This window comes from Tachypleus tridentatus, chromosome 6, assembly GCF_004210375.1.
Source record: "Tachypleus tridentatus isolate NWPU-2018 chromosome 6, ASM421037v1, whole genome shotgun sequence".
NCBI classification, from domain to species: domain Eukaryota; kingdom Metazoa; phylum Arthropoda; class Merostomata; order Xiphosura; family Limulidae; genus Tachypleus; species Tachypleus tridentatus.
In genome coordinates, this window is record NC_134830.1 from 151,769,565 (window position 1) to 151,782,661 (window position 13,097).

The following is a 13,097-nucleotide window of genomic DNA, read 5'->3' on the forward strand; positions in this document are numbered from 1 at the left end:
GACACTTTGGTCGCAGAATTTATTATAAACAGAATGACAACAGAAAATACTATCGCGTGACATTTGGTCGCAGAATTGATTATAAACAGAATGACAACAGAAAATACTATCGCGTGAGACTTTGATCAAAGAATTGATTATAAACAGAGTGATAACAAAAGAGTATCGTGTGACACTGTGGTCCCAACTCAGATTAATTAATACAGTTTATATATGTAACACAACATATTTTCCTTTTACTTGATTTATACATAAACATGAAACCTTACCATCCATTTGAGGCATTTCATTGCTCCCATTTGGGCAGCAGCGTGGATTGGCGCCATACCATCTTTTGCTCGAAGCAAGAGGGGAGCCATCGGCTGCCAAGACCAGAAACTTTAGAACGTCCAAGTGACCTTCCTGTGCCGCTAGGTACACTGGAGTGACATTATTTTCCATCTGGGCGTTAGCGCTGTCTCATGAAACGTGTAAGTTACATTTAAATCTCATCAAGGCATAAAAAAATATAGAGAACATTGAAACAGTAGAGCAGAAGTGATAAAAACAAATGTTAAAAATAATAAATAAAATCTTCTCATCGTAACTTTAACAAAGTGTCTAATTTATCATCATATTAAAATATCGGTAATAACCCGTTTCGTTACTTTGGTAGATAAGTCGATCTTAAAACTAGATATACTTCTGCAGGGTTCCCGCACGTGTTCAAGAGTAAATAAAACTAAAGTTAAAAGTAACAATTATTTTTCAATTCTTGCTTTTAAAGTTAATATTTCATGCTGCGTTGTAGCCTGCAGAGTGGATAATTTTTCTCGTGATTCATGGCACGCCCACATTTCAATGACGTCACGACAGTACAAATTACAACTTTAAGGGTTCCTTTATGACATAATTCAAGTATCTACTCACTGACAGATAGACAACACTACTGTATTGTGGTGCAAGTGGCTAAAATAGGTGACCTTTCCAGGCAGCCTTTCGAGGAAATTATGATATAAGTTCACGTTTTGATTGTTTTGAAGTTGATCGGAATGGATTCAGGGTTATTATATATTTAATATTTAGGTTTTCTATTATTAGGAACCATCTTTGTTATTATAAGTTTAATACTTAGGTTTCCTATTGTTAGGAACCATCTTTGTTATTATAAGTTTAATATTTAGGTTTCCTATTGTTAGGAACCATCTTTGTTATTATAAGTTTAATATTTAGGTTTCCTATTGCTAGGAACCATCTTTGTTATTATAAGTTTAATATTTAGGTTTCCTATTGTTGGGAACCATCTTTTTATCAAGTGTTTTGTTGGTTTTGAGATGTTAGACGATTAGCGTTGTCTACCTTGGAATTAACACGATGAGTGTTAATAAAAAAGCAGGTGCGAAAATTTGACAGTAAAACTATTTGAGTTGGTGTGAAGTTTTATTATTAAAACACTTGAGTTGGTGTGAAGGTTTAGCACTGTAACATTTGAGTTGGTGTGAAGTTTTAACATTATAATATTTGAGTTGGTGTGAAGTTTTATCATTAAAATATTTGAATTGGTGTGAAATTTTTGCACTAATATTTGAGTTGGTGTGAAGTTTTATCATTAAAATATTTGAATTGGTGTGAAATTTTTGCACTGTAACATTTGAGTTGGTGTGAAGTTTTAACATTATAATATTTGAATTGGTGTGTAGTTTTAGCACTGTAACATTTTAGTTGGTGTGAAATTTTAGCATTAAAATATTTGAGTTGGTGTAAAGTTTCATTATTAAAACACTTGAGTTGGTGTGAAGTTTTAGCACTGTAACATTTGAGTTGGTGTGAAGTTTTATTATTAAAACACTTGAGTTGGTGTGAAGTTTTAGCACTGTAACATTTGAGTTGGTGTGAAGTTTTAGCATTAAAACACTGAAGCTGGTGTGAAGTTATAGCATTAAAAACACTTCAGTTATAAATATTTTTAAATTCTCTTTAAACTCATTCTGACAGGTCTATACTTGTATTATTTGTTCGATAAATTTCAAGTAGCTTTCAATGCCTCAGAGGTGCTTGTTTTAAGTTTCGCGCGAAGCTACACGAGGACAATCTCTGCTAGCCATCCCTAATTTAGTAGCTAGTCAGCACGATCCACCGCCAACTTTTTACTTACTCTTTTACCATTGAATAGTGGGATTGTCCGTCACATAAAACGTCTCTACGGCTGAAAGGGTGAGCATGTTTGATGGGACGGGAATTCAAACCTGCAACCCTCAAGATGACAAGTCGAGCGCCCTAACCATTTGGCCATTCTGAGTAACTCAGAGGTGAGCTTAAATAGCTTATAACTAAACTTCGGGATTTGATCCATATGGTGGATACAGTTGGACGTTTAATAAACAGTCAAATATGTGGTGTAAGAACCATGAGGCTCAAGCTCTATGCGAAATGTTCAATTTGTACTTTCGAAACCACCATCACTAAAAGGACTCACCTAAGAAAAAAAAAGTTCATGCTCAACACATGCATTGACGTCTCTGATTTTGAATTGATAGACTGAAAGGGAAGACTGGTGGCGAACAACATCCCAGTCCTAACATTTGAGCTTCTCTTAATTTATTATACAATGTGATCTGACCGTCACTCTTATAACGCACCTATGGTCCATGGTACAATAATAGTTTACATTATCATTCACATTCCCAAGTATGTGAATCGTCTTGTTTTTTATGTTCCCCTTTGTTACAGGCAAAGTAAATGTGACCATTTGTAAATATCACTTGTAGCTTCCAGAGTATTAAAAATTAAGGGATTCGAAATCCGGGTGCCTGATTTTCTTTTGAAGTTCTTTAATTGTGACTTATCAACTTTTTTTTCATACGCTTGCCTTGTGTATTATCTTTTATGCGCAAAATATTATAGAGTTGAATATTTGAGGTTTGTCCATCACAGGAATTGAACCCGAATGTTAACGTTATAAGCCATTTCGTAAACTAAACATTTGAAAGTCAAATTTCCGAATCAGTGACCACCAATTGAAGGTTGGTGTTCATTCTATGTCACTTTCTTTATCCTTAAAACATCAGTACTGAATATTTTTGTCTTCGAAAAAATGCTGATAAGCAATTCTATTAGCTCTCCCAAATGGCTCATGGGTAAGGTGAAAGCTTGGTTTCTTTTCCACACTCGAGTTAACCCCAATGTGTCTCTTTACACAAACTGACTTGATTTTCATTCGGAGTTAAAATCGAACACATACTGTCTATTTCGGTCTGTAAATGAACGGATAACGAGGTGAGACTGCTTCGAGCTAAATAATTACAATTTTCTAACAATCTGTTATAATAAACCAAATTACCTTGTCCTAAATAGTATTTTATCTTTACAAAAAGAAGAAAAAATAAAAGAAAAATTAACTTCTAAGCTCGTCCACAGATGTCGCTTGAAAAGGAGCAATCTAGTACAGTGTATGTGAAATATTTATTCGACATGTTTGTTTCTTAACTTTCACACAAAACTACTCGAAAACTATCCGTCTCCTACGTTTGAAGTGGTAAACTACAAGAAGGTTGTTAGTCAACACCTTCCGCAAACTCTTGGGTTACTATTTACCAAAGAAAAATGGGATTAGCCGAACATAGTAACGCCCCCCAGCAGCCAGAACAGGCATGTTAGGGAATGAGATTCGAATCTGCGGCCCTTCAAACTACAAGTCGAGTGTCTTAACCACCAAACCGTTTATCATTAAATGAAAGGATGACATATGATGAGTTAAAAGCAGTTACAGTCACAAAGTTACAGAAAATGAGAGGTAGTATCCTAAAGACAGATCCGAAACGTTGTAGCCTTTGAAGCTTTAGAAAATGAGAGGTAGTATCGTAAAGACAGATCCGAAACGTTGTAACCTTTAAAGTAATAGAAAATGAGAGGTAGTATCGTAAGACAGATCCGAAACGTTGTAACCTTTAAAGAGTAATAGAAAATGAGAGGTAGTATCGTAAAGACAGATCCGAAACGTTGTAGCCTTTGAAATTTTAGAAAATGAGAGGTAGTATCGTAAAAGACAGTTCGAAACGTTATAACCTTTAAAGTCATAGAAAATGAGAGGTAGTATCCTAAAAACAGATCCGAAACGTTGTAGCCTTTGAAATTTTAGAAAATGAGAGGTAAGTATCGTAAAGATGACAGTTCGAAACGTTATAACCTTTAAAGTCATAGAAAATGAGAGGTAGTATCCTAAAAACAGATCCGAAACGTTGTAGCCTTTGAAATTTTAGAAAATGAGAGGTAGTATCGTAAAAGACAGTTCCGAAACGTTATAACCTTTAAAGTCATAGAAAATGAGAGGTAGTATCCTAAAAACAGATCCGAAACGTTGTAGCCTTTGAAATTTTAGAAAATGAGAGGTAGTATCGTAAAAGACAGTTCCGAAACGTTATAACCTTTAAAGTCATAGAAAATGAGAGGTAGTATCTAAAAACAGATCCGAAACGTTGTAGCCTTTGAAATTTTAGAAAATGAGAGGTAGTATCGTAAAGACAGTTCCGAAACGTTATAACCTTTAAAGTCATAGAAAATGAGAGGTAGTATCCTAAAACAGATCCGAAACGTTGTAGCCTTTGAAATTTTAGAAAATGAGAGGTAGTATCGTAAAAGACAGTTCCGAAACGTTATAACCTTTAAAGTCATAGAAAATGAGAGGTAGTATCGTAAAAGACAGTTCCGAAACGTTATAACCTTTAAAGTCATAGAAAATGAGAGGTAGTATCCTAAAAACAGATCCGAAACGTTGTAGCCTTTGAAATTTTAGAAAATGAGAGGTAGTAGCCTCAAGACAGAAATTTCCTTTGAAAATGGATAACCAGAACACAATGATAAAAACTTTTTTGAAAAGACTGTTTACAATATCCACATAGTGCGACCAACTTTTGACTTTATTAGTTGTTCTGCAACAGAGTCAGTTATTTTCTATGATAAATCAATCCAATCTAACACTTTGCGCTTCACTGAAATTTAGTGTGCACTTAATGGATGATTGATGTATACAAATAATTGGCTGAAATACACAGTGTAGCGAACTATAGCAACGTCACAGATCAGTGAGAAACTTTCATTTCAGCTTGTGTTCTTAATTCTTTAAAGCTTATAATGCTAACGCACCATGTGAATATTTTTTGTTGTTTTTTGCTATGTTTTGACAACGTTTCGAAACCTGTTTTACTCTTATATTTACCCACTGCACCATATATCATCACTACATATCTCATCTAGGCAAGTGAGCATAAATCATTATTACATATTTGAATTCTTAGGCAAGAAAACATATACTTATTGCATAGCGCAAATAGCCCTCGTGCAGCTTTGCACGAAATTCGAACAAACGAACTTATTGCTTATTTTAACTCTTGTGTTTTCTTATGGCAAAGCCACATCGGGCTATCTGCTGAGCCCACCGAGTGGAAACAATTTGTTTGTTTGTTTTGAATTTCGCGCAAAGCTACTCGAGGGCTATCTGCGCTAGCCGTCCCTAATTTAGTAGTGTAAGGCTAGAGGGAAGGCAACTTGTCATCACCACCCACCGCCGACTCTTGGGCTACTCTTTTACCAACGAATAGTAGAATTGGATTGACCGTCACATTATAACGCCCCACAGCTGAAAGGGCGAACATGTTTGGTGCGACCAGGATTCGAACCCGCGACCCTCGGATTACGAACGCCTTAACACGCTTGGCCATGCCAGGCCAGAGGGGTAACGAACCTCCGATTTTAGCGTTGTATTTTCAGCTCTTAAGCAACAGAATATATCCTTTGTGGTATGTTTATGCGGAGCACTACAATATTAAACATGTGGTATGTTTATGTGCAGCACTACAATATTACACATGTGGTATGTTTATGTAGAGCACTACGATCGTGTCCGTTTGAGGCACAAAGTTGAATTTACTAAATATAGATGTAAATAAACTTAACAATAAAGAAACAAGTTTATTATTTTAATAAGTCATCCATATATCAGTATCGTAGATGTTCATAAACTTAACAACAAAGATATTGTTTTCACCTTTGTGATATTATAATTATAATATTTTATGTGTACCAGTCTCCCCCTCAAAAATAAATCAAAACCCACTATTCGATCAGTCAAGAGTAGGCTAAGAATTGTGGGCGGTCGAGTACAGATAACCTGTGTGTAGCTTTGCATACAACTTTCAAACAAATGTGATTGTTTTCTCACTTAGATTATAATTTTGTTTATGTGTCATCACATAACGCATAAAAGTTCATTCCAAAATTTTCAATTAGACATTGATTATAAATGTTCACGTATGCAAGTTCTCGGTAATTAAATCTATATTTGAATAGTGTTGAAAGGAAACGTGTCATATTGCCCAACAAATCATTTTAAAACTAATTCCATCTGTCAGGTAACGACCCTTTTGTACGCTCGATTCATTCAGCGTTATAATAATAGTTCACTTTATTTGTTTAACCTCGTGACTCATGTAGATAGGTGGCGCGCCCTATGTTCACCAACACCTTTCATAAACATCTCCACCTTCCTAACAGAAGGGCCTACTTATCCGACGTGTTTATACAACTTTTAACATTATGCATAACAAATATTTTATCAAATAATGTCTTGTCGCCCTCAAGGCAATATTGAGGACGAATTTTTTGTTCTACAATAAAAACGTTTTTCAGTTGGATGATTATACGTTGAAAACTGGCAGGTACCGCCAGTGCTAGTGTGTTAACAAAGGTGTTATCTTTTACAAATAGTTCACGTACGGGTATTACAGGCGTGGCCTTTCTGTAATTTCTGCCAAAAGCAATAAGAAAATATATACTTTATACCTATATTAGAACAAGCCAAGTTAAACAATTATTTTTACAATAATTGTTCACCACAATCAGAAAGTTCAAACAATTCCATGAAAGCAAAACATATTTAACGAAAGGGTCAACGTTTAGCACTTAGAATATTTAAGTGTTGTTACACACCCTTTAGTTAACAAGTACTGAATTTTAACAGTCGTAAACACACCCTTTAGTTAACAAGTACTGAATTTTAACAGTCGTAAACACACCTTACAGTTAACAAGTACTGAATTTTAACAGTCGTAATACACCTTACAGTTAACAAGTACTGAATTTTAACAGTCGTAATACACCTTACAGTTAACAAGTACTGAATTTTAACAGTCGTAATACACCCTATACTGAACGAATAGTGGATTATAACAACCGTAATACACACTATAGTTAACAAATAGTGGATTATAACAACCGTAATACACTCTATAGTTAACAAATAGTGGATTATAACAACCGTAATACACTCTATAGTTAACAAATAGTGGATTATAACAACCGTAATACACTCTATAGTTAACAAATAGTGGATTATAACTATAATTAACAAGTAGTTGATTATACCTACCGTAATACACACTATAGTTAACAAGTAGTTGATTATACCTACCGTAATACACACTATAGTTAACAAGTAGTGGATTATAACAACCGTAATACACTCTATAGTTAACAAATAGTGGATTATAACTATAATTAACAAGTAGTTGATTATACCTACCGTAATACACACTATAGTTAACAAGTAGTTGATTATACCTACCGTAATACACACTATAGTTAACAAACAGTAGATTATACCTACCGTAATACACACTATAATTAACAAGTAGTTGATTATACCTACCGTAATACACACTATAGTTAACAAACAGTAGATTATAACTACCGTAATACACACTATAGTTAACAAACAGTAGATTATAACTACCGTAATACACACTATAGTTAACAAACAGTAGATTATAACTACCGTAATACACACTATAGTTAACAAACAGTAGATTATAACTACCGTAATAAACACATGTGTAACAACACATCGTTTTCAACACTCTACAATACTTTGACAAATAAAACAAAATATTTATATTCAGGTTAAAATACAACTGACATTCATGAACCATAATTCAAGCGAATGATTTCTTTAAACGTTGAAATATGGATAAAGTCTACAACAGCTGGAAGTCAGTTATATAACCATGACAGTTTCAAGAATTAAAACTAGGGTGTCAGTTATACAAACATGAATATTTTCAACAGTAATTTAACTGTTGACGACATAATTTCTCAAAATAAAAGTATTGATTTTATTGTTATAGTATTTCGCCACAGAATACTGTAGCCAATACAGTTTTATACAACTGACAACAGTTTAACATCTTTTCTCATTGTAATGATGATATACGCTGACTTTAAATTTTTGTTGTTAAGCACAAAGATACACAATGATCTCTGTATGCTGTACACAAGACAGGAATTAAACTACGAATTTTACCGTTAATAACTCAAAGTTTCGGCATATTAATAGTATACATTATGTCCTGACTTGTGATATTACGCATCATTCTTTTTATTCTTTGCGAATGGCCACAACCTTATGAGCTTGTTAAACTTTCCAGAGATAAAAGTCATTAACTTCATTTTCCATACACTTACATCGGCTCTGACAGCCTGAGGCCTTGAACTCACACTACATTAACTTGTTTCCTCTTCACCTGGCCTGGCATGGCCAGGTGGTTAAGGAGGTTGACACGTAATCTAAAGGTCATAGGTTCGAATCGCCGTCACACCAAACATGCTCGTCATTTCAGCTGTGAGCGGCATTAAAGTGTTACGATCAATCCCATTATTCTTTGGTAAAATAGTAGCCCAAAAATGGCCACGGGTAGTGATGACCAGCCTTTACGCTAATGCTTGAACATAAATGACTAAATTTCGTTACCGGTTTACCGATTAACGCTTCGTTTCAGAATGGTCTTAAACTTTTGACCAGCTAGGATTTAGGCTAATTTCATAATGTTCACATTTTTCCTATTAAATGCTAACAACGTTTCCCTCCCTCTTTTCTTATTTTCATCTTTCCAAGCTCTACTCAAATAAGTTGTTGAGTCTAACAACGCAAAATGCATAATTTTTCTTTATGTTCATTAACCTTTAGATTTTGGCCAGCAGTGTATATAGTCCTAGTTGTAACGCTTTATGGTTTTGTTTGGTTTGAATTTCGCGCAAAGTTAAACGAGGGTTATCTGCGCTAGCCTTCCCTGATTTAGTAGTGTAAGACTAGAGAGAAGGTAGCTAGTCAATCACAACCCAACGCTAACTCTTGAACTAATCATTTACCAATGAATAGTGGGATTAATCATAACTTTATAACGGACCCACGGCTGAAAGGGCGAGCATGTTTGGTGTAACGGGGATTCGAACCTATGACCCTCGGATTACGAGTCGAGTGCCTTAATCACCTGGCCATGCCGAGCTTCAATACTTGAAGTATTTCTTTATTATTCCAGCTCTGGTAGCATTGTTATACATGTTATGTCTGTTGTTAATATTGGAAACCCAGCGTTTAACGTGCGGAACTATGGATCTAAGTTCTGTGGTCAATGTCCCAAAAATCACGTTCTGTAATCGGGTGCAATAAGTACATTATAAAAGTAACGGTCAAATTCAATTATTCGATTGGAGTAACCCAAGGATTTGTGTTGATTAACTGTCATCCATCCAGTTTCTCACTTCAAAATTAAGGATTGCTAGCGCAGATAATCCTCGATTAGCTATGCGCAGAAAAAATTCCAACAAATAACATCGTAGTGTTGTCTCACTCGATTGTCTTTCACCTTTGAATAACGCAACATGAAATCCGAAACATTAGATCAGAAGTAAACAGCCGTCGATTAAAAAAAATGTACGTGTCCAATCTGCTGTTTAACTGTTAAACGAATCGCAACCTCAACAGTTAAGGTATTGAAATAGGTGGAGCAGTAAGTATGTAAGATGAACAGGGGCTGTTGTAATAGGTGGAGCAGTAAGTATGTAAGATGAACAGGGGCTGTTGTAATAGGTGGAGCAGTAAGTATGTAAGATGAACAGGGGCTGTTGTAATAGGTAGGGCAGTAAGTGTGTAAAATGAGCAGGGGTGTTGAAAAAGGTGGAGCAGCAAGTGTGTAAAATGAACAGGGGTATTGTTATAGGTAGGGCAGTAAGTACGTGAAATGAACAGGGGTGTTGAAATAGGTGAAGCAGTAAGTGTTTGAGATGAACAGGGGCTGTTGTAATAGGTGGAGCAGTAAGTATGTAAGATGAACAGGGGCTGTTTTAATAGGTGGAGCAGTAAGTGTGTGAAATGAACAGGGGCTGTTGTAATAGGTGGAGCAGTAAGTAGGTAAAATGAACAGGGGTGTTGAAATAGGCAGGGCAGTAAACCTGAAAACAACAGTATTGGTTTCTGTTTATTCAATATGTAAGATAGAGACTAGTTTCATAACGAAAATAAACCTGGAAAAAAAACGCATTGGTTTCTATGGATCCACAATGTAAGATATAGACTAAATTTGTAACTGAGGTAATCTTGAAAACAACTGTATTGGTTTTATTAAAAGAATAAGCAAGCAAAAGGAAATTTATTGTCAGCTAAACAAACACCAAGTAAACAATTACTGTAATCACTAAGTACCAATCTGTTCGGTTTCAGTCTCTTCACAAAATAAAGTAAAAATACAATTTGTTTGCTAGTTCAGACGTTTTGTACGACAGGTTGCTGGAACAAATTTATTATTAGGTTGTCCGAAAAACAACGGAAGATTTTTATATCAAAATTTTAGTTATTTATAGGGATAAGAAACCTGTTATTTTTACGACTACTGAAAAACTAAAGTTTTCTTCTATTCACCAGTGATTTTATTCTTTTCTAAAACTTTGTCTCTAATGATTCAGACTCTTACAATTAATGATGCAAAAAAATTGATGCGCAATTTTTCAAACTTCAATTATGACCAATTCAAACTTGGTCATAATGCATGGCGGCCCGGCATGGCCAGGTGGGTTAAGGCGTTCGACTTGTAATATGAGGGTTGCGGATTCGAATCCCCATCGCACCAAACATGCTCGCCCTTTCAGCCGTGGGGGTGTTATAATGTTACAGTCAGTCACACTATTCGTTGGTAAAAGAGTAGCCCAAAGGTTGGCGGTGGGTGGTGATGACTAGCTGCCTTCCCTCTAGTCTTACACTGCTAAATTAGAGGCGACTAGCGCAGATAGCCCTTGAGTAGCTTTGCGCGAAATTCAAAACAAACAAACAAAGAAACATAATGCATCGCCAACAGCTTGTAACATCAACCAAAAATGGGGCGAAGGAATAACCACTGAATGTACAATACAGCATTGGTTCCAGAATTTTCGTAATAAAGATGTGAGTCTTGAAGATAAGGAAGTCAGAGGACGTCCTTCTGCTGTTGAAAATTACCAATTAACAGCATTAGTGGAAAGATACCCGCACCAAAGGGTTCGAGAAATGACACAAGAATTGTGTGTTCACATTTCCATAATTTCGAACCACCTCGAGCACACTGACAAAGTGAGGAAGTTCTACAAGTAGGTTCCACACTAACTCAGTGAGAATCAGAAAAAAATCACTGTTTTAAACTGTGTTCTGTGTTGATTTTGCGCAACAAAAATAACACATTTCTTGACTGAATTGTCACCTGCGACGAAAAGTGGATCCTTTACAACAACAGAAAACAATCTGCACAATGGATCAACCGTCATGAACCTCCAAAACAATTTCCAAACCAACGTTTTACCAACAGAAGACTGTGGTCACTGTATGGTTGTCTGTGACAGGTATTATCTATTACAGCTTGTTTAACCAGGACCAGAATATCACTGTGGAAGTTCACTGTCAAGAATTGGAGGTAATTCTTAGAAAGTTGAGTATAACAAATGTCAGCATTAGTCAATCGAAGAAAGAGGACCAATCTTATTTCATGATAATACTCGACCACATGTTGTTCAAAAGTTGTAGGTCTTCAAAGTTTGTTTATTGTTGGCAAAAAGTGTGTAGATTCACCAGGGTTCTATTTGATTAATAGCGTTGCTTTTGAATATTGTTATTTCTTAGTACAATAAAATTCCCCCATTATTTTTCGAACAACCTGATATATACTAGTCGAAATTTAGTTACAAGTCGTTTTCTACAGGTTCCTGAGATTTCTAAGAAGTTTAAAAAATATAAAATTATTACTTCACAATTCCTTGGTGTTTAAATCTATTTTACACTGGAACGTTTCTTGCGCTTTTTGGCTTCCGTAGTATTTAGAGAACCTTACAAAAAGGGTAAAAACCGTGTTACACCTTTTCACTTCCACGTTGTTGTTTTTTTATCATTTCTTACAAAACTTAATGTTATATATCAGTATTCTATACTCTGTTAAAGACTTAACGTACAGGATCGTTTCTATCATTGTATCGCCTCTTATGAAATAAAGGTGACCCGACATGACCAGGTGAATAGGGCACTCGACTCCTAATCTGAGGGCCACAAATTCGAATCCCTGTCACACCAAACGTGCTCGCTCTTTCAGCCGTGGGGAATTTATAATGTTACGGTCAATTCCGCTATTCTTTGGTAAAAGAGTAGTCTAAGAGTTGGCGGTGGGTGGTTATGCTAACTGCCTTCCCTCTAGTCTTATAGTGTTAAATTAGGGACGGCTAGCGCAACTGGCCCTCGTGTAACTTTGCGTGAAATTCACAAAAATAAACAAAGAAAAGTTTACTTTGTTCACGCTTCAGTGATATTTAATGAAGTCAGAAATCAAACATATTTGATCTTTTTTCTTGGTTTTGAAAATCTATTATGTTTCATATCTACCGTATCTTTTGAATATAAATAAAATGAAAAACACAATCCGTACCTGAGCTCAGGACACGCCTCTACGAGCAATTTAACACAGTCCAAACAGCCCTTAGCCGAAGCATAATGGAGCGCTAGCGCCCCCGTGCTGGTCTTCTCTAGAACAGGCATTCGTGCTTCCCGTAATAACCAACGAACCACACTTCGCCGACCGTACCTGTCCAAAATATAAATAAAATGAAGAAACATCTTATTGCAATCCAAAGTTTCCGTTAACAAGCCATCAAACATATACAAAATTAAAACAAGTCCGAACCAGGCAACATTTCTCATCAGTTCCAAATTTTTAGAGTTAAACCGTCAAAAATGATTTAAAGTAGGACGTAACAAAGAAATAAGTAACTTTGAGTAT

At 35.5% G+C, this 13,097-nt stretch overlaps 1 protein-coding gene across 1 annotated transcript in view; it reads right to left on the reverse strand.

Annotated features, from left to right (window-relative positions):
• Window positions 1-13,097, reverse strand: part of LOC143251784 (uncharacterized) — a 72,978-nt gene that overhangs the window by 2,072 nt on the left and 57,809 nt on the right. Inside the window, exons 3-4 of the mRNA XM_076503027.1 lie at window positions 12,747-12,902; window positions 270-454 (exon numbers count right to left, since the gene is read on the reverse strand). Coding sequence (XP_076359142.1) covers window positions 270-454; window positions 12,747-12,902 — 341 coding nt within the window. The remainder of the gene's footprint in view (window positions 1-269; window positions 455-12,746; window positions 12,903-13,097) is intronic.